Raw genomic sequence first — 26807 nt, 5'->3', positions numbered from 1 at the left:
AAAAAAAAAAATCATGGAGCGCCTGGGGGGCACAGTGGGTTAAGCCTCTGCCTTTGGCTCAGGTCATGATCTCAGGGTCCTGGGATCAAGCCCCGCATCTGGCTCTCTGCTCAGTGGAGAGCCTGCTTCCTCCTCTCTCTCTCTCTCTCTCTGCCTGCCTCTCTGCCTACTTGTGATCTCTGTCAAATAAATAAACAAAATCTTTTTTAAAAAATCAGCTAATCTTAACAGCTCTGTAAATACTGATAAATACTGTTTTTATGGTGTTATGCTATCATGGAAAATTATTCATAAACCTGGCATGAAAGCACACTGTGCTATACATACATGTTCATATCTTTTAACTCCTAAAGAAATGATATAATTTGTAACATTTCAAGTAGAAAGAACCATTAAAAAAGAAAAACCAAACCAAATATATACATCTATGGACCTTAGGGATGATGGCCAGAAAAGAAGTCACTTAGCATTTATTTGGTGCCGTTTACATTTCACATTGTGTAAATCTGTTTTTTTTTAACACTTTATTTGACAGACAGAAAGTGCACAAGCAGGGGAAGAGCCAGAGGGAGAGGAAGAAGCAGGCTCCCCACTGAGGAGGGGGTCCCACAAAGGCTTAATCCCAGGCCCCCAAGATCAGGATCCAGAGATCATGACCTGAGTCAAAATCAAGAATCCGATACCTAACTGACTAAGCCACCCGGGCGCCCCACATGACTTTTTTTTTTTTTTAAGATTTTATTTTTGGGGTGCCTGGATGGCTCAGTCGGTTAAGTGTTGTTTTCTTGATTTCGGCAGGGGTCATGATCTCAAGGCTCCTGAGGCCAAGCCCTGCCTTGGGCTCAGTGCTGGGCTTGGAGTCTGCCTAAGATTTTCTCTCTCCCCCTGTCCTTCCCTCCTCCCTCTGGCCCTCTGTTAAAAGAAATTTTATTTTTTAATCTCTACACTCAATGTGGGACATCAACTTACAACCCCAAGATCAAGAGTCATGCTCCACCAGGTGAACAAGCCAGGCACTCCTATAAACCTGGTTTTTTGCAATTTGTGTGTGTTGGGGGGGGGTGGGGGGTGGGGAGGTGTTTTAACATGCTCATTGTGTAAAAATGAAACAAAATAAGAAAGCCAGATTAAAGAAAATTAAAATCCGCATCAGTTAACATTTTGGTGCATGTGCTTTAGGACTTTCTGTGCATTCTTTCATTTATTCATTAACCTATTTATTACACATCTCCCTCAGAGAGGATAAGAACTGGGCAGTGAAGGGAGGTTTTGTTTTTTTAATGGGGGAGATTTGGTCATGTTTGAAATCCAATGGAAAGAAAGACTTCGTTTAGAAAGAGGAAAACAGGATGATCCTTAGAGTGAGGTCTCGGAGAAGGAATGGATTTTAAGCATCCAAAGGAGGGATCATCTTTTGATTAGGAGGGAAAAAAAAAGGCTTTTGGAGAGGACGGAAAGAAGATCCACATATACATGAACACATGAACACATGTATCTTATTGTATCTACGTGGAAATATATTGCTGTATCTACCTGTAGGTATGTATGACTCTCCCATGGACACTTAGGTATTTTTACTTTACTACACGTATGTATCGTATTGTATCTACATGTTTCCTACCGTGGAAGCGAGTTTGGAACCCACTTTTTCACTTACTCTATTGTAACCACTTTCCCCCACGCCGTTACTTTTCCTCCCCATCATTTTTGCAGTACCCTAACGCACGCCAGTAATTCAGTTTTTAAAGCCACCTCAGAGTGTTGGACATTTTGGCCGTTTACAATTTTTCACCATCATCATCCCCGGGACTTAACATGTTGACGGTGAAATATTTGTAGATGCCCGGGATTGTTTTCGGAACAGAAATTCATGCCAGGGGAATTGCTGAGTCAAACGGTCTGCAAAATTCGGTGGATAAAAATCGCTTTTAAGGCTTATAGTCCGCCTAAGGTATGCATTCTTTACCTGAGGAGGAAGCAGAGGAGCAGAGAGGTTAAATAATTGGCCCAAGGTCAAAAATAATTACAAGTGCCGGATTTCAAAAGCCGCGCGAGCTCATCTTGCTGCGGCAGGGGTAGAATTTGCGGTTTAGCTCTTTTTTTTTTTTTGGTGTGTTTCGGTGGGGGAGGGGCCGGGCGGCAGGGAAGGAAACTTGTGTCGCAGCAAAGAAGGAGGAGGAGGAGGGGCGGGACTCCAGTCGGATCGCAGTCGGCCGCGGCGACGGAGGCTGGGTCCGGGGCTCGGCGGGCCCCCCAGCCGCTGTGCAGGGCGCCTCGGAGGCGGTGACCCTCCCCTCAGGGAGGTCCAGCGGCCGACCGCGAGCCGCACCCGGGTGGTTGCCAAGGGCCTGCCCCGGCTGCGGGGCTAGTTGCTAGGGCCTCCATCTTGAGGCCGGTGGCCGCGGCGGCCCCGGAAGGGGTTGCCGAACAGGGCATTCACTTCCGGTCTGGGGCCTGCGGCGGCGGCGGTGGCGGCGGCGGCGGCAGCGGGTCGGTGTAGAAAATGGCGCTGGTGCAGCGGCTCGGGCCTCTCCCCGCGGCGCTGCGGAGGGCTTGAGGCTCGTGAGCCTCACTCGCCGCGCCCCACTTGCTCGTGCACTTTACACACATGAGGTGAGTGGGGCGGGGGCCTCCCTCCAGGCGGGAGGAGCCTGGGGCGCTGCCGCAGGGCCCGCGATTGCGGGCGGCGGCGGCAGCGGCGGCGGCGGGCGTCCCCGAGACTTCGGTCCCCGGCGGGGGGGTGTGGGGGCGCCGCTGCGGAGGTCGGGCAGGAGGCCCGGAGGGGCCGCGGTGCGCCTCTGGGGCCGGGCCGGGGGCTGCGGCCCGCCCGCGCCTCCTGCCCGCAGTCCGGGCTGCAGCCCCGCAGCTTTGTGAGCACCCCCGGGCTCCCCTCCCCTCCCCCATCCGCCCCGGCGCGAGCTTCTGCCGCAGCGGCTCCGTTTTCACGCGCATCTCTCTCTCTCTCTTTTTTCTTTTCTCTTGCAGAGAATTGGAAGCTAAAGCTACCAAAGACGTAGAAAGGAATCTTAGCAGGTAAGATGGGCGAGCTTCCGTCTGTCGCCCCATTAATCGTGTATTTCCACTCTGGTTCGTCCTTTCTGGGTTTAGAAGTTCCCCCGTGTCATTTTCTTTTCGCACACAGGGAATTGGCATTCGGGAGAAGAGGCCGGAGGGAATATTGTATGGAGGGATTGCGGGGAGATGCGTAATTACGCGTGTGTTCTTTTCTTTGGGGGAAGAAAAAACAGCGAAAAGCAATTCTTGTAAACTTAGTTAAAGCATTCTCACCCTTTTAGAATTTAATTAGGGGACTTGTGCATTAATTACTATTGTAAATGGTTGCAGGCATTGTGTGACTCATGATTGAGGCGGCCCTTATGGCGGGCTGTCAAACTGTTTTGGCTTCACCGTTATTACTTTGTAACTCAAATTGTTGCCTTTATAAGAAGATACTATGTTCGCATTTTTTTTCCCCCCAACACATTGTAGTCAGGCGGATTCTGTTGCACTGGAAACAGTTTTGCCCTTGAACTTTACCGAGCATAAACTGCGTTTTGTTTTCTTTTGAAACTACATTTGTGTCTGTGGTCGGTGTGTGCTCTTTTTATCAACTGGTAAAATAATTAAAAATCTATTCCCATTAAATGCTTATCGTTTCTGCTGGGCCTGAGTGTTTTTGCACTGGTAACTTAAATCTCCACCACAAAGGGAGTTTTTTGATTTTTAAACGTAGCCTTTGTGGAAACGATTAGCTTTAGCGAGCTGTAACTGCTTAAAGCATCAGAGCATTGCATTATATTTAACTCTTTTCAAATTCATTTTCTTACGGTCTTGTCCTTATTGGCCGTTTTCTTTTGAATCATATGGGGAAACTCAGAGAAACTTCTGGATGAACCTTATCAGTGAGCAGCTTTCTTTTTCACTTGGACAGGATAAAATAAAATCTCTCCTATCTTAAGTCTTAAATGTAGTTTGTCCTTTACGATTGTAAGTTTTACGTTTATGGTGAGGTTAATAACACTCAGTTCAAATCATGTGAATATTTTTCACCATATAAAATTATCCCAAATGCTGGTCTTTTGAGTTTTATAGATATTAATCTGGTAACGTGATAGTTAAAAAAAATCTTCTCAGTGGGTGAAGGGTGGGCATCATTGGCTTACCAAATAAGAGATTTTCTTATAATTATCATTTCTTATAATTATGGGGACCGGTTCAAGGAAATTAAGCCTGACATCACTGATTAAACAACTGTTCTTTAGACATTTAGTAATTTTTGTTGTCAAAAAGCTTAAAAAAATATATGTTAAGATATGAGACCATTAAAGAAAACAGATTGAATTTTCAGCAGCAGAAGGGAGCTTGGAGTCTATTTCTCCTCCCATTTTTGCTTTGTCAGTTAACTATATCAGTATAATTTCTATGCAGGTTTTCTGGGGCTTAATTAAAAATTGCCTTTACCAGTTACAATTTTCATGTGCTATTACAGTTGGAGAGAACGTAGAGTCTCTATATAAGTTATATATCAGAGTTTGAATCCCAGCCCTGCCACTTACAATATGACCTTGATTCTTGGCAAATCACTTAGCCTCTGTATGTAATCTATAAAATGAGAGATTTGGGCTAGTCAGTTCCTAAGGTGTGTGAGGTCCCCTGGGTTGTATGAAAAGGAGTTCAGTGTCGTCCCTGGCCACAGAGAGCATGTACAATCTGGTAGGAAGACTGTCATATGTACATGAATAACTAATACAAAGTAGATGGTGTAGGGGTTAAGTTACCATCTCATTCCATATTTAAGGATAGCTCTACACTGCAGTTGGTAGTCAGGCACAATGAGGAGGAACAATTTTTAAGGAGATTACAAGGCAGTATATCAGGACTGTGGGAGGGTAGCATTGCCTAAAGGTTAAAAGGTCCAAGGAGGGAGAGGTGTGATTGGGTGGGCAAATGCTTGCCTTCAGCTCCATCTCTAGGTCTGTGCTTCCTTTTTCCCAAATAAGGAGAGTGTGTATGTCTTGAAGCATTTATGTTTTCCCCAGGAAATCAAGGCATTATTCTGTATTCCTTTAGCAAACATTTCTTGAGCATCTTCTATGTTCCAAATGCAAGGCTAGGCACTTGGGAGGGGAAGAACAGAAGTAGTAAGTGTACTGAATGCTTACTATCTGCCTGGCACATTTTCTGAAGACTTTACATGGACTCATCTGATCCCTGGGTCACGGTGTGAGGTAGGTACTATTATTCCTGTTTTACAGAAGAAGACTTTGAGGCATAAAGAGGTTAAATAACTTTCAGGAGGCCACATCACTGGTTTTGGAGGAGCTGTCAGGCTTCGGATCATATTGTATCGTCTCTTTTTAGAGGCATGGTTCTTCATCTTGAAAAACTTGAAAATATCTTTGAGGAGGCAGAACCCACAGGTACATTTGATACTTCTAGATCAGAGTTTCTTAACTTGGGCTCTGTTGACATTTTGGACCAGATAATTTATTATTGTGAGGTCTGCCATGTGCCTTGTGGGATGGTCAGCAGCATCTGCCTGTATCACTCCCTTCCAGTTGTAACATTCAGAAATGTCTTGGGGCGCCTGGGTGGCTCAGTGGGTTAAGCCGCTGCCTTCGGCTCAGGTCATGATCCCAGGTCCTGGGTTCGAGCCCCACATTGGGCTTTCTGCTCAGCAGGGAGCCTGCTTCCTCCTCTCTCTCTGCCTGCCTCTCTGCTTACTTGTGATTTCTCTCTGTCAAATAAATAAATAAAATCTTAAAAAAAAAAATTAAAAAAAAAAAAAAAAAAAAAAGAAATGTCTTTAGATATTGCTAAATGTTCTCTGGGGGGCAAAATCAGCCCCAGCTGAGAACTGTCATTCTAGATCTTCATATTCCCTGCAGATAACCAAACGTATGAAATTTTAATGTTAAATATTTAAACGTTAATTTTTATACCTTTTAATACATTGGAAGTACAAATCCTATTGTGTGGGCCCCTAGATTGAACCTTCTAGTTTCTGAATGTTGGCGTTGTGTTGCCATTCTCCTTTCCCTCTGCTAAGTGGCGAATCCTCAAGACAGTGTGCCAGGTAGCCAGTACCAGTTAAACAGAATTGTCAGAAGAGAAATTTAGTTTACTACCTGGGGTAAACTATATTTTTAAATAACACTGTTGGCCGTTAAAATGTGTCACTTTATGTCATTATCATGGGCATTCAAAAAAGGGAACTGTGATGGGGTGGGAGTGGTCACCACTGGAACTGAACTTTATTTTTTAAAATTTTTTTGAAAAGATTTTATTTATCTGAGAGTGTACAAAATCGTGGGGGTGGGCAGAAGGAGAGGGAGAAGCAGACTCCCTGCTGAGCAGGGAGCCTGATGCGGGGCTCCATCCCAGGACCTTGAGATCATGACTAAACCGAAGGCAGACGCTTACCCAACTGAGCCACTCAGGCACCCCTAGAACTGAAATTTAAAGGATGAACTCAATTTGGAAAGGCAGAGAAAAGGGCAGAGTAAGAACAACAGAACTAGTGGTACAAAATCCCGGGAAGTACAGGGAGTTTTGAAATAGCAGTGGGTAGTTTGGATTGGTGCGGAAGAGCAGGGCCAGATGCAGAGGTTCTTGAGTATTAGGTTGAGGACTTAGATCTTGTGGCATAGATCTTGTTGGTAGTATGGAGTTATTCCATGCTTTTGGGTAAGGTGGTGTGGTATGATAGAATAAGGCAGGTGTTGATGAAGACCTGAATTACAGTGTTGGGAGAAAAGAGCTGAGAGTGGGAGATACTGAGAAAGTGGAATCTGGCATTTGGCAGTCAACTAAGCTGGGATTAGTTGTGAGAGGGGTTTAAACACCATCGTGGGTGAATGAGAGATTGACCCAGCCTCTGAACAGAAGAGAGGTCAGAATAGAAATAGGAGTTTGGTGAGAGAATATGGTAAGTTACATTTGCTAGTTGTAAAAAAAAATCCGAGGCAACTGATCTAATTTTAAAAAATATTTTGGAGCCCAAAGGCATAGAATCATTCAGTATATAGAGCTGGACCGTGAGATTAGAGAGACCAGCCAGGATTCTGATCTCTTCCATTTTACAAGTCAGAAAGCTATGGTTTAAGACAGATCCAGTAACTCAGTCAAGGTTATATTCTCTCAAGTGACGGAGCTGGGATTCCAACAGGTCTTTTGACTCTAACTACTGAGGTCTTGCAAATGTGCAGTATTTTATTTTATAATGCATAATAGAAAAATAACTTTGATTTCTCATTTCTTTCTGAAAATGTAAGAACACTTAATGTATTTTGTGCCCATTTTATTAATTAATTTATTTCTATAATGTAGAGTATATTGTCTTACGAAAAAGTTAAACACTTCACGTTAGCTGATTTTTCCTCCCTAAACCAACTATTAAACACCATCATTTAAGAAAAATTGTTAAAGATGCTGTAGTGCCATATAATGTAGCATCTAAACTGGGACATTGTTATCTGAGGCACTTTTTCCTGGGACAGGTGCTAAATAAGGAAAGATTAGGGATAGCAGGAATAAACCAGAGCATTAGGTCTGTCTAGATAAGGTGGATCCTACTTTTGGCAATTCATCCACCTTTATCTGAGAAAAAAAAATTACTTCCAATTTTGTTAAGGTTTTCTCTTGCTTTCCTGTGATACGGTTTGTAGGCCAACAAATTCATATTGGTAGGTTTCTTCCTCGCTTAATTTGGCAGCTATGTGGTAGTCAATTGATAAAATAAATGAATCAAAAACTGTAAGCTTAATTTAAAAATGCGTAACAGCCCTCTGGAAAATTTAAATATGAACATCATTAAAAAGTCTGAGTACCCCTCTGTAACCTCTTGTGTTTTTGGCTTCTGAAGTAAGTCTGCAAGTATAAATTAAAGTCCCTTACAGTTCTGTTTTCTGGCAACCTTAGAAGTATTGCCCGTGATTGGAGAGACAAAAATAGAATGTGCTGTATGTTTTCTGCTCAGAATGACTTATGACAATCTCACTCAAAATGTCCTCCTATTTAAAATTTTTAAAAAATCATTCTAACCTTCAGCAAAATAGCAAGATTAGTGTGGCGAACATCTGGGTATCTCCCTATTATTAATATTTTGCCATATAGTTTTTTCGTGGCCAATTCATCCTTAAGTAAGACAACACACATCTCCTGAGAATAAGGGCATTCTGTATAACAATCTCATTATCACTCACAGGTAAGTTTAACTTTGTCACAATGCCCTTCTGTCCTTATTCAGATTTTCCCAGCCATCCTAGTAACTTTTTTAAAAAATATGTTGGGTTTTTGGCCCTTCATTCTCTAACCCAGAGTTGCTTTTAGTTGTCTGTAATTTCTCTACATCAGAGGCAGCTTCTTACCCTTTTCTTTCCCCTTCATGACACTGACATTTTGAGTAGTCCAGACTAGTTTTTGCAGGCTTCAGTTTGGATTTTTCTGATGGTTTCTGTAGGATTAGATACAATGAAATCTTTTTTTTTTTTTTTTAAGATTTTTCTTTTTCTTTTTCTTCTTTTAATTTGACAGACAGAGAGAGATCACAAGTAGGCAGAGAGGCAGGCAGAGAGAGAGAGGGGGAAGCAGGCTCCTTGCTGAGCAGAGAGCCCAATATGGGGCTCAATCCCAGGACCCTGGGATCATGACCTGAGCCGAAGGCAGAGGCTTAACCCATTGAGCCACCCAGGCGCCCACAGTGAAACCTTTTTGGCAGGAATAATGTATAGGTTATGTGCTCTCAGGACAGCACATCGGGCTCCTTCCCCCACCATTTTTTTTTTTTTAAGATTTTATTTATTTATTTGACAGAGAGATCACAAGTAGACAGAGAGGCAGGCAGAGAAAGAGGGAGGGAAGCAGGCTCCCTGCTGAGCAGAGAGCCCGATGTGGGACTCGATCCCAGGACCCTGAGATCATGACCTGAGCCGAAGGCAGCAGCTCAACCCACTGAGCCACTCAGGCGCCCTCCCCCACCATTTTTAAGCAAATTAGCCGAAAGTGGACCCAGTGCTTTTACCTTCCTGCTCACTCTTTGTTTCTTTCATTTTCAGACATGCCAACAATGAGGTCAAACTGAGATATAATTTTAAATAGTTGAGGTTACAGTAATTACACGTCTTCATGTTTAAACTGATCGCTTGTGACAATTGCACTTTTTTGGAGGGTCATTCTGGAGGTAGCTCCCTAATTGTTAGACATGAAAGCTGCTTGTTTTCAGCTTTCACCACTGATAAACTGATAACCTGGGTCAGAAAATAAAACAGGGCTTGCAATCTGCATCCTGAAAAAGGATGTCCCACTGAACAGAGATTCTCATCCTGGATTTTATACAGGGATACAGATGGTATGAAATACTTTGAAAAATTGAATATGTGCTTTAAAAAAAAAAAAAAGATGGTTCTTAGCATTTATCTGGTTTCAAAGGGTCATGGCTCCCCAACGAGTAAGAAACAACATGTTACAGGGAGGATATCAGAGGAGCTGAATAGTGGCAATGAAGAGATTTTAAGCTTCAAAGAGAGAAAGTAATGTTCGACAAAGGCGTAGTTTCTCTCTTAAAAAAATAAAAAAAAAAAACAAGACCCATGGAAATAAATATAGCTTAAATTTCCTATGAAGGTGGTCTTATTTTTAAAACAATTTGCATACTCTGGGTGTGTGAGTTGGCTATGAAGCAGAAATCCTAGCCTTTCTACTCTTGTAACTAGGGAAGAGCATTTTGAATCTGCAGCAGTCTGTTATATGTGGATGACTCAGCTGACTTCCTGCTTCAGATGGAATGTTAACAACCGATTGAAACCGGTTAAGGAATTTTATACTTTGAACCTTAAAAGATAATTTCTGCAAACAGTGATTGATTGGATTTGGTATAATAACCAACAAGATTAAACCGAGTCACTTGTTTTGCTGTTCTTACTAAGGGATTTGAGTCAGCTAGCATTTACTGAGCAGCTTGCCGCAGTGATAATTGAATATTTTTATAATTTTGACATCTGTGTTTTGTTGACTTTGGTCTTATTCTTTTGAGGTAGCCCTCTAAAACACAAGGAAATAGTACTATGTGGTGCTCAAATATGCAGTGCTTTTAAATGTGTTTTTAAGCATTACTTCACTGTTTGATAATTGACCATACAAAGGATGTCAGAGACATAGGTTTTACATAGTGTTCTACTTGTGAAGCTCCAGGTGTTGTGAGACATATGTGTACCTGAGACTCTTACCATGTAAAGATAGGAAGGGGCATCAAGTGCATCTTCTACACTGCTGCAACTTTTTTTTTTTTTTTAATTTATTTATGAGGCGCCTGGGTGGCTCAGTTCTTAAGCATCTGCCTTCTGCTCAGGTCATGATCCTGGGATCCTGGGATCAAGCCCCACATCAGGTCCCTGCTCAGCGGGAAGCCTGCTTCTCCCTCTCCACTCCCCCTGCTTGTATTCCCTCTCTCTGTGTCTCTCTGTCAAATAAATAAATACAATCTTTTTTTTTTTTAAAGATTTTATTTATTTATTTATTTATTTATCTGACAGACAGAGATCACAAGTAGACAGAGAGAGGGGGGGACAGGGAGGAAGCAGGCTCCCCGCTGAGCAGAGAGCCCGATGTGGGGCTCGATCCCAGGACCCTGGGATCATGACCTGAGCTGAAGGCAGAGGCTTTAACCCACTGAGCCATCCAGGCACCCCTAAATACAATCTTTTTTTAAAAAGATTGTATTTATTTATTTGAGAGGGAGAGAGTAAGAGAGCATGAGCAGTGGGGAGGGGTAGAGGCAGAGGGAGAAGCAGACTCTACTGAGCAGGGAGCCCAGTGCAGGACTCAGTCCCAGGACCCCAGGATCATGATCTGAGCTAAAGGCAGATGCTTAACCAACTAAGCCACCCAGACGCCCCTTCCCTCAACTTTTTAATAGCAGCTTTATTGAGATGAAATTAACAAACCATAAATCCAACCTTTTAAAGTATATGATTCAATGGTTTTCGTATATTGAGTTGTGCAATCATCACCCCTACCCAGAATCCCTGGCAGCCACTAATCTACAATGGATTGGCCCATTCTGGACATTTCATATAAGTGGGATCATATAATACATGGTCTTTATGTCTTGTCTTTTACTTAGCATGTTTTCAGGGCTCATTCATGTTGTAGTATGTATCAGTACTTGTTTCTACGTGTGAAAAATATTCCATTTTATATCTGTACCACATTTCTTTTTCAAAGATTTTATTTATTTGACAGAGACCACAAGTAGGCCGAGAGGTAGGCAGAGAGAGAGGAGGGGAAACAGGCTCCCTGCTGAGCAGATAGCCCAATGTGGGGCTCAATCCTAGGACCCTGGGATCATGACCTGAGCTGAAGGCAGAGGCTTTAATCCACTGAGCCACCCAGGCGCCCCTATGCCACGTTTTTAAAAAAATATTTTATTTGTTAGAGGAGCACAAGCAGGGGGGAGTGGCAGAGCAAGAGACTACAAGCAGGGTGAGCAGCAGAGAGAGGGAGAAGCACGCTCCCCGCTGATCCGGGAGCCCGATGTGGGACTCAATCCCAGGACACTGGGACCACAACCTGGGCTAAAGGTAGATGCTTAACCAACTAAGCCACCCAGGCACCCCCTACCACATTAAAAAAATTTTTTTTTCTTTGTTTTTTAAGTAATCTCTATGCTCGATGTGGGGCTTGAACTCACAACCCCAAGATCAAGAGTCCCATGCTTCTCTGATGGAGCCAGCCAGGCACTGTGATATACCACATTTTCTTTATCCATTCATCAGTTGATGAGCACTATTAGGGTTTTCACTTTAGGGCTGTCATGAAAAACAATGATATGAACATTCCTGGGTAAGTGACCATAAATCTTTCAATTCACCTGGGCACGTACCTAGAAGCAGAATTGCTGGGGCATATGGTAATTCTGTGTTTAACTTTGTGAGGAACTGCCAGACTGTTTCCAAAGTATCTGAGCCATTCTACTGTGATGTATGAGGGCTCCGGTATCTCCTTACCAATAACACTTGTTACTGTTTGTTTTTATTATCTTTGTGTGAAGTGGTATGTCATTGTGGTTTTGATTTGCATTTCCCTAATAACTAATGATGTGAACATCTTTTTGCATGCTTATTGGCCATTTATGTGTCTGATTTGGGGAAATGTCTATTCAGATCCTGTGTCCATTTTAAAAGTTGGTCATTTTTCTATTGTTGAGTTATAAGAATTTTTTTTTTTTAAAGATTTTATTCATTTATTTGACAGAGAGAGATCACAAGTAGACGGAGAGGAAGGCAGAGAGAGAGAGAGAGGGAAGCAGGCTTCCTGCTGAGCAGAGAGCCCGATGTGGGACTCGATCCCAGGACCCTGAGATCATGACCTGAGCCGAAGGCAGCGGCTTAACCCACTGAGCCACCCAGGCGCCCCATAAGAATTTTTTTTTCAAGATTTTATTTTTAAGTAATTTCAAGGGGCGCCTGGGTGGCTCAGAGGGTTAAGACTCTGTCTTCAGCTCTGGTCATGGTCTCCGGATCCTGGGATCGAGCCCCACGTTGGGCTCTCTGCTCGGCGGGGAGCCTGCTTCCCCCTCTCTCTCTGTCTGCCTCTCTGCCTACTTGTGATCTCTCTCTCTCTCTGTCAAATAAATAAATAAAATCTTAAAAAAAAAAAAAAGACTGCCTTCAAATGTGTCATATTAAAAAAAAAAAAAGTCTCATGCCCTATAAACTAGCTAGCCAGTGCCATATAAGGGTTCTTTATATATTCTAGATATAAGTCCTTTATTAGATACATGAGTTACAAATATTTTCTCCCACTCAATGGGTTGCCTTTTTTCTTGATGTCCCTTGAAGCACAAGTTTAAAATTTTGTTATGTCCAGTTTACCATCTTAACCAGTTCTGAGTGTACATTTCAGTGACATTAACTATATTTTCATAGTGTTGTGCAAATGTCACCACCATCGGTCTCCACAACTCTTCTCATCTTACAAAATTGAAACTCTGTACCTGTTAAAAAACAACTCCCCATTCTTCCATCCTCTCAACTCCTGGCAACCAGTATACTGCTTTCTGTCTCTGTGAATTTAACTGTTCTAGGTGCCTTATATGAGTGGAATTGTGCAATTTTTGCCCTTTTGTGACTAACTTACTTTCCTTAGCATAATGTCCCCAAGGTTCATCTATGTTGTAACACATCAGACAATTGATTTTTTTTTTTTTTTAAGAAGTGTGTGTGCGCTCTCACATGGTGAGGTGGGGGGCGTAGGGGATGGCAAGGGGAGAGAATCCTAAGCAGACTTCCACACTCAGCATGGAGCCCAATGCGGGGCTTGATCTCATGACTAAGAGATCGTGACCTGGGCTGAAATCAAGAGTTGGATGCTTAACTGACTGAGCCACCCACGTGCCCCAATCAGTTGATATTGTATGTTGATCCTGTATCCTGCAGCTGTGCCAAACTTGTTTATTATTTCTCGTAGTCAGTGTGTGTGTGTATTCTTTAGTACTCTCCCTCTATAACACTGTATCATCAGCAAATAGAGATGGTTTTACAATTTCCTTTCCAATCTCAATGCCTTTTACGTATTTTTCTTGCTCAGTTTTTCTGAATGGAACCTACTGTACAGTGTTGACTAGAAATGGCAAGAGCAGACATTCTTGTCTCAATTCTCATCTTGGAGGAAAAGCTTTCAGTTTTAACTGTTACGTGTGTTGTGATCTGTGGGCTTTTGTCGATGCCCTTTATCAGGTTAAGGAAGTTTCCTTCTATTTCTAGTTTGAGTGTTTTTGTCTTGTCATGAAAGGGTGGATTTTGTCAAATGCTTTTTCTGTATCTAGTGAGATCATGTAGTTTCAGTCCTTTGTTCTGTTAATATGTTGTAGTATATTGATTTTCATATGTTAAACCAACCTTGAATTCCTGGCGTAAATCTCCTTTGAGCATGGTCATTAGTCCTGTTTATATGTTGCTGGTTCAATTTATTAGTCTTCTGTTGATGATTTTGGTGTCTATATTCATAAGAGTTTGGTCTGGAGTTTTGATATCTTTGTCTTTTTGGTACCTGGTACTTGGTTTGGTCTGGTTTGGAATCTGGGGTCTTGAATTGTTCTGGCATCTATCTTCATTGTGCTATAATAATTGTTCTTATGTATTGAGTTCTGTTTTCATTTTTGCTTTTTAATTTTAATTTTTTCCAGCTTTATATGGATATAATTGACAACTCATCTCCCCCCCGCCCCCCAGTGGTTAGTGCATTGCCCTTGTGTGCTGTTTTTTATTTGTTTTGTTTTTTGTTTTAAAGATACTGGAATCTGTGTGTAAGTTGAAGGTGTAGAGTGTGCTGATACGATATGTTTATGTATTGCGGTATGATTACCGCTATAGTGTTAGCTAACACCTCTCATGTCACATAATTAGCATTTCTTTTTGGTGAGAACATTTGAGATCTAGTCTTTTAGCAACTTTGAAGTATATAATAGTGTTGTTGGCTGTGATCACTATTCTATTCATTAGATTTCTAGAACCTCTATTCTAGTTGCAAGTTTGTATACTGTGACAGCATCTCCCCAATTCTCCCATTCCATATCCCTGGTAACCACTGTTGTACTTTGTTTCTACAAGTTCATCTTTTTTTAGATTCCATGTATAAGTGATACGCAGTATTTGTCTTTCTCTGTCTGACTGACTTCACTTAGCACAGTGCCCTAAAGGCCCATCCAGGTTGTCGGAAATGGCAGAATTTCCTTCTTTCTTGTGGCTGAATAATACTCCATCATGTGTAGAGACACACAACATAGACACATGTGTGCCACATCTACATCATTCACTGGTGGACACTTGGGCTGTTTCCATATCTTGGCTATTGTGAATCATGCTGCAGTCAACATGGAAGTGCAGATAACCTTTTTGATACCTTGGTTTTATTTCCTTTGGTTGTATACCCAGAAGTGGGATTACTGGCTCCCTGGTAGTTGTATCTTTAATTTTTTTGAGGAACCTCCAAACTGTTTTCCACTCAAAGAGCTGCATCAGTTCTGTTTTCCACTGTAGGTTCTCCCTTTAGTTGGAACCTTTGTGTCCTAACCTTAGCTTTAGAGCAGTGTTTTGTACCTGTCTTGTAGCCAACAATGAGTGTATACATTATATACATCTGTTAAGCACTTTCTCTGCATTACTTAATTTAATTTTCACAACAGCCCTGGGGAGGAGGTACAGTTTGAGACTTCTTATAAATGAGGAGATGGAGGCTTAAGAGAAATAAGGTGCTTACACAAGTAGGTATTGGAGACTGAAGTAGGATGGTCCTTAACCAGAATGTGGGTAAAAGTAAGAGTGAAAAGAATGCCTCTCTGGTGGTTGGTGATAGAGTTAAAGTGTTAGTAAAAGCAAAGAAGCAAGAATTTAATTGCAGTGCCCAATGCTGGGATGTACAATACAAGTAGAACTGGTTTTTGCTCTCAGAGCGGCAATTAGTCCTATTTGGAAGAGTGAGATTAACATCTGAAATAATTAGAAAATGAACATTGTTTAATGAGAGGTGAAGGGTGAAGTTTGTGGGAGTTGGAAAGAATCATGAAGGAGCTAGTAATTAAGTTAAGCCTCAAAAGAGGAGTAGAGTTTAGGAGGGTAGTTTAGCAAACCAGGTTTTGGGTCAGCCTTACCATTACCTTGTACCTACCATACAAGTCATTTAGACCTTCTGATCCTTGGTTTCTAAGCGTCAAATAGCAGTAACATCAGTTCTGTGTGTCAGCCTTCAGCTTCCAATGGATAATCTCTCAGAGCACTTGCAAACTACAGAGTGCTTCTGTCATTGTGGTAGGGTATCTGTTCTGTTTCTAATCTCACCCAAGTGTCTTCAACCTAAGCATTTTATTTTATTTTAAGATTTTCTTTATTTGACAGAGACAGTAAGAGGGGACACAAGCAGGGGCAGAGGGAGAGGGAGAAGCAGGCTTCTTGCTGAGCAGGGAGCCCGATGCGGGTCTTGTTCCCAGGACCCTGGGAACATGACCTGAGCTGAAGGCAGACACTTTATGATTGAGCCACCCATTGCCCCTCTAAGCTTTTTATTTTTTATTTTTATTTTTATTTATTTTTTTTTTTAAAGATTTTATTTATTTATTTGTCATAGAGAGAGAAGCGAGAGTGAGCACAGGCAGACAGAGTGGCAGGCAGAGGCAGAGGGAGAAGCAGGCTCGCTGCCAAGCAAGGAGCCCGATGTGGGACTCGATCCCAGGACGCTGGGATCATGACCTGAGCCGAAGGCAGCTGCTTAACCAACTGAGCCACCCAGGCGTCCCTTATTTTTATTTTTTAAAAAGATTTTATTTATTCATTTTTTTAAAAGATATTATTTATTTATTTGACAGAGATCACAAGTAGGCAGAGAGGCAGGCAGAGAGAGAGGAGGAAGCAGGCTCCCCGCTGAGCAGAAAGCAGGAGGTGGGACTCGATCCCAGGAACCTGAGATCATGACCTGGGCCGAAGGCAGAGGCTTAACCCACTGAGCCACCCAGGCGCCCCGTAAGCTTTTAATTTTAAAATAATTAAGATTTAGAGAAATTTTGCAAGAATAGAGCAAAGAATTCCTGAATAGCCTTCACCTGTATTAGTCAGGTGCTAGCATTCAAACACATTTGCTTTATCATTCTCTCTTGTTACATAAAGAAAAAAACAGTAATTTTTTTTCTGGATCCTTTTAGAATGACCTGAAAGCATGATGTTCCTTTAGCCCTAAAAACTTTTAAATAGTTATTTCCTAAAATCAAAGACTTTTTTTTTTTTTTTTTTTTTTTAGTAGGTTGCCAACACAGGGCTTGAACTCACAACCCTGAGATGAAGACCTGGGCTGAGGTCAGATGCTTAACTGTCTGAGCCACCCACCCAGGCACCCCAAAGACATTTCCTTAGTAACTACAGAACCATTATCAAAATTGGAAAAGTGATATTGGTACAGTCTTAATAGTGAAGCTATAGATCTTACTCCAATTTTGCCAGTTGTTTCAATAATGCCTTTTAGAGTAAATCAGAAGACTTTTTCTTGTTAGAGATTCAGTTCAGGAATAGAGGTTGCTTGTGGTTTTCACGTTCGTTTAGTCACCTGCATTCTAGAAGTTTCTCTATTTTTGAAGATCTTGGTATTTTTTAGAGTCCAGGCTAGTCATTCTGTAGGATGTCTCTCAGTTCATATTTGTGTGATGTTTCCTCTCTCTCTCTTTTTTTTAAAAACAAAATGATTTTTAATATTGTTGCTTTGTAAGAACTGGTCCCAAATCCAGTGATCCTTCTTAAACTTCCTCTCTAATATTCACATGGGCCAGACACCCAGCCTCGGATATTTGCTACAAGTCAAGGCCCAAAGGGACAATGCTGGCCGATCTCACTCTGACTTTAAAGGGCCAGTGACACTTTCCACAGGTTGCTGTTTGGGGCTTTAGTCCTTGTTCACAGAATATGCCTTTATGAACCTCCTGCCAGATTGGGCAAGAAGGAACCAAAGCAAGGAGACAAGGATGGGGTACTGTGGATGTCCAGGGGGCTTTGGGGTACAATGTGCTTCTTGTGGGGCCGTCAGGAAACCCACACACAGATTCCAGCCCGAGGCCTGCTCCCTGGACTGGGCAGCTGCTCTGTCTCAGAGTGAGCTAGGAACAGAACACCACCCCCCCGCCCCAGGGCAGGTAATCCTTTCTTACTGAGATGGCGAGTCAGCAGCACACATTAGGACCAACACCTTTGTTCTTGGCTTTCCGGTGCGTCCATGACCTAAACACCACCACGGACATGGTGGCTTAAAGCCGCAGAAACGTGCCCTCCCCCAGCTGTGGACGCCGGAAGCTGTTGTGATGTTTGCTCTCAACTGGGTTCAGGTTATGCATTTTTGGCAGGAGTAGCGCAGAACACGTGTGTTAGCTAGTGTGTCCTATCAGGAGGTGCGTGGTGTTCATTTGTTGCATTACTGATGATGATAACTGCAGTTACTTGGTTAAGGTGGTAATAAGTCAGGTTTGCAACCATAAAATTCAGATTTTTGCTTTTGTAATTAATAATTATTGTTGGGGGAGCTTAGAGACTGTGTAAAATACCTTGTTTTTCATCAGGATTCTTGCCTGAATCAGTGGATCACCAAATAGTGATCTTTCAGGGCTGTCATTCTTTCTACATTAGTTGATGTTCTGCCTCAAGATCTTTCCCTTTACTCTGTTTGTTTATCCACTATCCATTTGTTAATATCAGTAAGGACTCCTAGATTCTTACATTATTCTATTCAATGGGTTGTAATCGTTTATTTGCCTTATTTTGTTGCTTAGATTATGGGGCCAGTGGAAGCCTCCTGTACACTCAACCTCTTGCTTTTTGAAGAGATCCAGACTCTATCATCTGATAAGTCACTGCTGTCTCTGTGCTATTTTCCCTTCATTCTTTTTTTTTTTTTAAGATTTTATTTATTTATTTGACAGAGATCACAAGTAGGCAGAGAGACAGGCAGAGAGAGGAAGGGAAGCAGGCTCCCCACTGAGCAGAGAGCCCGATGCAGAGCTCAATCCCAGGACCCCAGGATCACAACCTGAGCCAAGGGGAGAAGACTTAACCCACTAAATCACCCAGGCGCCCCTATTTTCCCTTCATTCTTAAGATGAAGGTATGCTGACTCTTCACTACCACCCATGCCTCCAAAGCTAAGCTTTCGGTCTGTGCTTTATGGTTCAAAATCAAGTAGTATCTATAAATACACAGTATGGTTGCCGTTCTTTCTCTTGTCCTTTTTGCCCCCATATTCCTGTCACAAATAGGTATTGTTATTTATGTGTGTTTCCAGCATTATGCAAATACAAAACGTGGGGATGTATATTTTTATCTCGCTTCCTCTTAACACAAAACATAGTATACTGAACCTTAGTTTTCTTCCAATTAACTGCAGGCCTTCCAGATCCTTTCCTACCAGAACATGGACGGTCGTCTCTGTTTTATAGTTGCAAACTATTCCATTTTATGGACGCATCACTTACTGAACTCCTTCAGCATTTGTGGAAATGAAACCGGCCGTGATGGGAAACTAGCCTCTCTTGGGCCACCCTCCCTGCCACCACTTTCTCCAGTACTTTTATTTCCTGACCCCTTTTCTACCTGCAAATAAGTACTAGTCGTCTTTATTCGTAAAACTTCATTTTTACTCTGTTTTCTTCATATCACTGCCAAAGGTTTTGAAAAACTTCTCCAAACCCCTGATTTCATTCTTGCCTATTTTTGCTGCAGCTGGGTTTCCATCTCTACCATGTGGCGAGATCATAGTTTTGACGGTTACCGGTAGCTTTGTGCTGTGGGGTGCTAGACTGGCTTTGGTGATTAATTTACGTGTAGGAGGATGAGAAGGACGAAAAGAGAGGGGAGGGTTGGCAAGCAGCTAAAAAAGAGGAAGCAGGAAGGCTGGGAGAAAGAGTGTAAGGGGAAGAGTAGGAGAAGAGCATTTTTGGCAGAAGAGTGGAATGTATTTTCATAACCGGCGTGGTGCACACAGCCGGCTTCTGCCTGTGACGAGCGGCGCCTTACGGTAAGTTGCTGACGGATACACTAGTTGGGCCCTCTGGAACGCTGCCCCAGGTCTTCTGTTTCATAAAACAATAACTCCTTGTCCCACTACTGTATAATCAGTTTTAACAGCAGAACCTCCATTTTAAAATGTTTACTTTCTAGAATCTGGAGTTGCCATTAATCTACCTCTCCTGCCATTCTTCTTACTACTGTCGCTTTTCCAGTTTCTCATGATTACCTTGGTGTTACTCTTTGCTTTTCATTTCCGGTTCAGTCTGCCATTTTGGCGTAGAGTGTTGTGCCTTTACTCGAATTACTGCAGCAGCTTTCTCACCGTGTTTAGCAGTGTGTGTCCAACTTTACCCAGCCTTTCCTCCCTTTTTCTTTCCCTGTCAGTCCCGCTCCCTGAAGTCACCATGCTGACAAGTCTCCCTGCTTTGCTGGTGTCCATGCCCTTCTGTGCTCCCTTGCTTGAAAAGGCCCACCTCGCTGTAGAAGATTCTTCTTTAGGATCCTTCAAGATCAGCTTCTTTTACTGCTCCCTGAAGCCTTCCATAGCTCTAACAGCTCATGTGCATGTTTTATTTATTTATTTTTTTAAAGATTTTATTTATTTATTTGACAGAGAGAGATCACAAATAGGCAGGCAGAGAGAGGGAAGGAAGCAGGCTCCCTGCCGAGCAGAGAGCCCGATGCGGGGCTCCATCCCAGGACCCTGAGATCATGACCTGAGCCGAAGGCAGCGGCCTAACCCACTGAGCCACCCAGGCGCCTCATCATGTGCATGTTTTATTTTCCTAAACTTGCTTTACAGCCTCCACCAAATGATTACTTGTTTCCTTGTTTCAGGTGTGTTTAAGTTGTTTCTATAAAATTATAGCCTAAAATTATGTTTTCTAAGAAAAAAATAATAAAATTGTGTTTCTGCTTAGGTTCTCCCAGTCCACAGAGACTGCTTGGCTTACAGGAATTCCTTAATGACTGAGCCACCCAGGTGCCCCGCCTTAGAGGAATTCCTAAGCCAGTATTATTGTTTTATTGGCTAAACACTGCAGAGGTTATCACTAAATAATTTTGGATGCAGAGTCAGCTCATCCAGGTACCTTGAGGGTCTGCTTCCCTACTGTACTGTGGAAAATGGGTACTTTGTAATGGGATTTTCTTCCTGTTTTTCTAACAAATGATAACACTGATCTGAATATTGACTTTCTTTTGACTCAGCAATATGTCCTAGAGATCTTTCCCTGTAAATCCATGTTTGTCAGGTGGTCCTCAAGACCACCCTCAGGTTTGATGATTCCCTGGGATTCAGCATACAGTTATACTCATGACCGTGATTTATTTCATCAAAAGTATCAGCAAAGGGAAAGGGCACATCAGACAAATTCCAGAAGAAAGTAGGTGCAAGTTGCCAAGAGTTCTCTCCCTGTCATGTCACACAGGACATGCTTAATTTGTCTAGTGTCAAATTATGACAACATGTGTAAAATGTCTACCAGGAAAGCTCATTAGAAATTCAGTGCCCAAGGTTTCTATTAGGGGCCAGTCACGTATGCACCCTCTGTCTAAAATGTACTAAAATTCCAGATTCCCAAAAGGAAAGGTTTTCAGCATAAACTGTATTGTTCGTACAGTTTACCCTTACCAGTTAGAGAATGGTGGGAACCTCTCTCAAGTCCAGCTTCCTTCACACCAGTCAAGGGCCAGCCTTTCTAAGGATCACAGTCTTAGACCTGCTGTTAACTCTTCTGCACACCATGGACATCTACAAACTCCCTTCCATTTCTTAAACTACTGTAGGATTCCATGGATGAGTACATTATGATCTGATAACTTTTCTCTACGGACTGGCTTTTAGGCTATTTTGCAGTATCTATTTTTGTACAGTTTCTTTTTTATGGGCTTTGATTGGAATTAATGGATCATAACATAGTCACATTTGAGAATCTGATATTAGATACTTCCAAATTCTTCAACAGTGCACTTCATTAGTCCATACTTCAGCATTTTACAAGAGTACCCTTTGGAAGTGATTACTTTTAATGATAGTCATGTTGGGGATATAGAAAAAACTGACCCATCAAGCATCAGGAAGAGCAAGACAAAGAGGGGCATTCTAGATCCCAGATGTGTCCTGCTGCCATCATGGGCCCTTGCCTTACCCATTTCTTTTCCAGCTCCCAGGACCTGGTTCTGACACACTTTTGCTTCTTCCTCTGTCTCTAATCTCCCATCTTGTTGCCTTTAATCACTCGTGTGGAGGCTTGTAATTTTTTATCTTTTAGTGTGGAAAATTTCAAACATATGCATTAGAAGAGAACAAAATCAGGAAGATAAATGGACCCATTACCCAGTTTCAGCAATTGCCAACATTTTGTTAATCATGTTGCATTTTTCTCTTTTTGTTTTTTGGAGCCATGGGGTGGGGCCTGGATAGTGAAAGCAAATCCTGGATATTATGGTGTTTTCATAAACATTGCTTTAGTACTAATTTACAAAAGTAACATAACACGTAACACAACATTTCAAATTGAGATATACTTTTTTTTTTTTTTAATTAAGTAATCCCTACACCCAGCATGGGATGTGAGCTCACTACCCCGAGATCAGGAGTTGTATGTTCTTCTGACTTAGCCAGCCAGGAGCCCCTGACTTGCCCTTTTTAAAAAACATAATAATTTCTTTAAGTAGTTGGTCCAGTTGTGAGGTTACTCTGGTATTCCTAGTTTAGGAGAGTGTTTCCTCGTGTCTTTATCTATATTTGTATAAAGTTCACATACATATACAGAAAGCTTGAAAAAACTATGGGATAACATGTTCAAATTTCTGCAATTTGCTTTTCTTATTTTAAATAAGGAATATTCCTGGGGCTCCTGGTTGGCTGAGTCGGTGGAGTATGTGACTCTTGATCTTGGGGTTGTGAGTTTGAGCCCCATGCTGAGTGTAGTGGTAACTTAATAGTAAAATCTTTAAAAAATTTTTAAAGATTTAGTAAAATAGTAAAATTTAAAAAAAAATTTTTAAAAAGGAACTTGTTTTCATATCAATAAACAAATCAATTCCTTTCCAATACAACATGCTATGCTGTGCCTTAGAAGAATCATTTCTTTATTGATGGACATTCTGTTTTTCTGCTTTCCAGCCCTTGTGGACATTGCAGTGAAGTATGATGGGCACATGGCCTTGCATTCTAGGGATTTATTGCTGTCAGATAACATTCTGCAGAATGGGGTGGCTGCCTAGAATGTGTATAAATTCAGTTGTTAAAATTCTTACCACAGTACTTCCCAACGAATTGTAGTAGTTTTCCACTGGCAATGTAAAATGTGAGAGAGAACCTTTTAACTCTCATTGTTGCCAGATATTATTACTCTTGAACATTTTACCAATAAAATTAGTAAAAAAAACAAAAGAGAAGAAAAAAGGTATAACATTATAGTCTCATCTTTTTTTTTTTTTTTTAGATTTTATTTTTCTGACACAGAGAGAGATCACAAGTAGGCAGAGAGATGGGCAGAGGCGGGGGGGAACAGGCTCCCTGCTGAGCAGAGCGCCTGATGCGGGGCTTGATTCCAGGACCCTGAAATCATGACCCGAGCCAAAGGCAGAGGCTTAACCCACTGAGCCACCCAGGTGCCCTATAGTTTCATCTTTTAATCTGTATTTATCAAAAAGAAAAACTAGCAGTGTCTTTAAAAAATAGTATTTATTTTTTTAATTTATTAATTTTCTAAAGGTTTTATTATTTATTTATTTATTTATTTATTTGACAGAGCACAAGTAGGAGGAGTAGCAGGCAGGGAGAGGAGAGGGAGAGCAAAAAAAAAAATCTTTACTATTTTACTAAATCCTTGCTGAGCAGGGAGCCCCATGTGGGGCTCCATCCCAGGACCCTGGGATCATGACCTGAACCGAGGGCAGTCGCTTAACCAACTGAGCCAACCAGGCGCCCCACAAGTAGTATTTAGAATTTGGTTTATACTAACAAATCTAAGCTTGGTTCACTACTAGAAAATCCATCAATACAGTTAATCACATTACCCATCAAAAGATGGAAATCATTTAACCACTTCAGTTGCTATAGGCAAGAAATCTAACAAAATAGAGCATGCACCTATGACCAAATCTCCCAGCAAACCAGAAGCTGAGAACAGTCTTTTACTTTTTAAATATTAAAACTTACTTATTTAATATTAATGCTTGGAAAATTTTTTAATATTTAATTATTTTAAAAGATTTTACTTATTTATTTGAGAGAGAGAGAGAGCGCGAGCACAAGCTGGGGGTGGGGGTAGAGGGAGAAGCAGACTACCCACCCAATGAGGACCCTGACACTGGGACTTGATCACAGGACCCTGAGATCATGACCTGAGCTGAAGGCAGGTGCTTAACCTACTGAGCCCCCCAGGCTCCCCTAATATTTAATTTTTCAATGCTGTCATTCACAGATGAAGCAGAAATTACAATATGTGAAAAGGTTTGTACAGTGAGAGCCTTCCTCCCATCCCCCACCGGCCTAGTTCCTCCCTCCTCCTCCCCACAGTCCATGTTTATTCCTTAGGTGTTCCTAAGTTCCCTGTACACATACAGGGAAAGGAGAGTGCATATCCTCTCTCTTGCTTTTTAAACAGACCATAGCATACTGTGTACTCTGTCATGCACCTGGCATTTCCATGATGAGTTTTTCCTCGAGGACAAACATTTTTGCTCATTTCTGGTACCATTCGAGCTACCTTCCTATTTCTCTTTCTTTTTAAGCTGTTGAACTCCTCAGATGTGGGACCTTACAGCCATTTGCTAGTTGTATCTCCCACAGACATTCACGAAATAAATGTTGTAGTTAAGTGCGCTCTCTCTCTTTGTTTTTTAAGATTTTATTTATTTATTTGACAGAGACACAGCAAGAGAGGGAACACAAGCAGGGGGAGTGGGAGAGGGAGAAGCAGGCTTCCCACTGAGCAGGGAGCCCGATGCCGGGCTCTGTCCCAGAATCCTGGAATCATGACCTGAGCCAAAGGCAGACACTTACTGACTGAGCCACCCAGGTGCCCCTGCAGTTGCTCTCTTAAAGATCCCTAGTACCTGATTTCCTCTTCAGACCAGTCGCTGTTCAGTCTTTGATTTTTTTTTTTTTTCCGGTTCTTGCTCCTGTCACACAGCCATGATTCTTGGAAATCTAATACTTTGTCTTTCCTGCTGTACATTCTAAGTGTTCTTGTAAAAGGTAGAAGGATATAAGGAAAGGATTGTGGAGGCACACAGTCTGGGGAAAAGATACATTGTAAGGAAGAAGATAAAGCAGTTAATCTGTCTAAGGCCAAAGGATTTATTCTCCGTGGCTTCTAAAAGGAGCTAGTACTTTACTGTGGGAGGTTTCATGCTCTAGAGGAAAGACCAGGACATTGAGAGCCTTGATTTGAATTTTATCTCTACCCTGTACTAGCTGTATGACCTTGGACAATTAATTTCGCTTTCCTATGGTTCAGTCTCTTCATCAGTAAACGGGTAACATCTTTATCACTTTTTTTTTTTTAATTTATTTATTTGTCAGAGAGAGAGAGAGCTCATGAGTTCAGGCAGGCAGAGTGGCAGGCAGAGGCAGAGGGAGAATCAGGCTCCCCGCCGAGAAAGGAGCCCGATGTGGGACTTGATCCCAGGACACCAGGATCATGACCTGAACCGAAGGCAGCTGCCCAACTGACTGAGCCACCCAGGCATCCCACATCTTTATCACTTTTTTTTTTTTTTAAAGATTTTATTTATTTGACAGAGAGAGAGATCACAAGTAGGCAGAGAGGCAGGCAGAGAAAGAGAGGGGAGGAAGCAGGCTCCCTGCGGAGCAGAGAGCCCAATGCGGGGCTCGATCCCAGGACTCCGGGATCATGACCTGAGCCTAAGGCGGAGGCTTTAACCCACTGAGCCACCCAGGCGCCCCTCTTTATCACTTTTTAAAAAGTGATAGTAAAATGGGAAAATATACATAAAGTGCCCAACATAGTTGCTGACGTTTACTTACTTACTTATTTATTTATTTATTTATAGAGGGAGAGAAAGGGGTGGGGGTGGGGAGGAGCAGAGAGAATCTTATTTTTTTTAAGATTTTTATTTATTTATTTGACAGAAAGAGACACAGCAAGAGAGGGAACACAAGCAGGGGGAGTGGGAGAGGGAGAGGGAGAAGCAGGCTTCCCACTGAGCAGGGATCCCGATGCCGGGCTCTATCCCAGAATCCTGGGATCATGACCTTAACGACTGAGCCACCCACGCGCCCCTGCAGAGAGAATCTTTTTTTTTTTTTTTTTTAAAGATTTTTGTTTATTTATTTGACAGAGATCACAAGCAGGCAGAGAGGCAGGCAGAGAGAGAGGAGGAAGCAGGCTCCCCGCTGAGCAGAGAGCCCGATGCGGGGCTCGATCCCAGGACCCTGAGATCATGGCCCGAGCCGAAGGCAGCGGCCCAACCCACTGAGCCACCCAGGCGCCCCCCCTGCAGAGAGAATCTTAAGCAGGCTCTACGTTCAGCACAGAGCCTGAGACCCAGGCCTTGATCTCACAACCCTGAGATCATGACCTGGGCTGAAATCAGGAGTCGGACGCTTAACTAACTGAGCCACCCACACCTTCTTAATCACTGACATTTTAATCACATTGAAGTTTGTTTTTGTTCCTAGGTCCAGGACTTGCAGAATTGGGGTACCCAATTCAAGGAATGAATGATTGCTGACTGGAATGTTGTCTTTGTGGAGCATATGTCAAATATGATGGACCACTTAGACCTATCAGATCCATCAGCCCTTTCTTTTTCATAGATATGTAAATGATAGAGTCAGGTGTCTTAAATGAATCTACTAGCATTTAAATCCTGAAAGCCAGTGTTTGGGCACAGGTGGTATATTTATATATTTTTCCACTTAACTTTCTGAAGGAGAAGATGTGGGTCAGGTGTGGTCAGTTGGCGGTGGTGACAGTGCTGAAGAACAAAACTTGCCGCTGTGCTTAGAGTATCAGCTGATACTGTACTAGTTCCTTGAGAGCTAATGTATTACATCTTTTAACTACTAAAACCACCATTTTGGGCTAGGAAAATACTTGCTAACCTCATCAAAAAGCCTTCAGAATGAAATTTGAGGAGAGAGAAAAATTCCAGGTAAATAGTAAGGGAGCATGCCATAGGGTAGAGTTATAGAGACAGAAAACAAGATTGGATCAAGGACCTGTGTCTAATCACAGGAGGACACAGAGAACAAATGCTGAAGATTCCTGATGTTTCTGTATCATAAGTGCC

General features: G+C 42.2%; 1 protein-coding gene across 7 annotated transcripts in view; it reads left to right on the top strand.

The window, feature by feature from the left end:
* The first annotated feature begins 2192 nt into the window (after window positions 1-2192).
* The window catches only part of TNRC6A (trinucleotide repeat containing adaptor 6A), a 106593-nt gene continuing 81978 nt past the window's right edge, over window positions 2193-26807 (top strand). For 2 of the 7 annotated variants that reach the window (XM_047714483.1, XM_047714482.1), the window contains exons 1-2: window positions 2194-2613; window positions 2986-3033. In XM_047714483.1, coding sequence (XP_047570439.1) covers window positions 2609-2613; window positions 2986-3033 — 53 coding nt within the window. In that variant the 5' untranslated portion in view covers window positions 2194-2608. Of the gene's footprint in view, window positions 2614-2985; window positions 3034-5255; window positions 5421-26807 lie in introns of those variants that run through there. The other 5 variants (XM_047714484.1, XR_007124575.1, XM_047714487.1 and 2 more) reach the window with 5 other exon arrangements.

This window comes from Lutra lutra, chromosome 18, assembly GCF_902655055.1.
Source record: "Lutra lutra chromosome 18, mLutLut1.2, whole genome shotgun sequence".
Classification (NCBI taxonomy): Eukaryota; Metazoa; Chordata; class Mammalia; order Carnivora; family Mustelidae; genus Lutra; species Lutra lutra.
The sequence above is the reverse complement of the archived record's forward strand: the minus strand, read 5'-3'. Positions and strand labels throughout refer to the sequence as shown.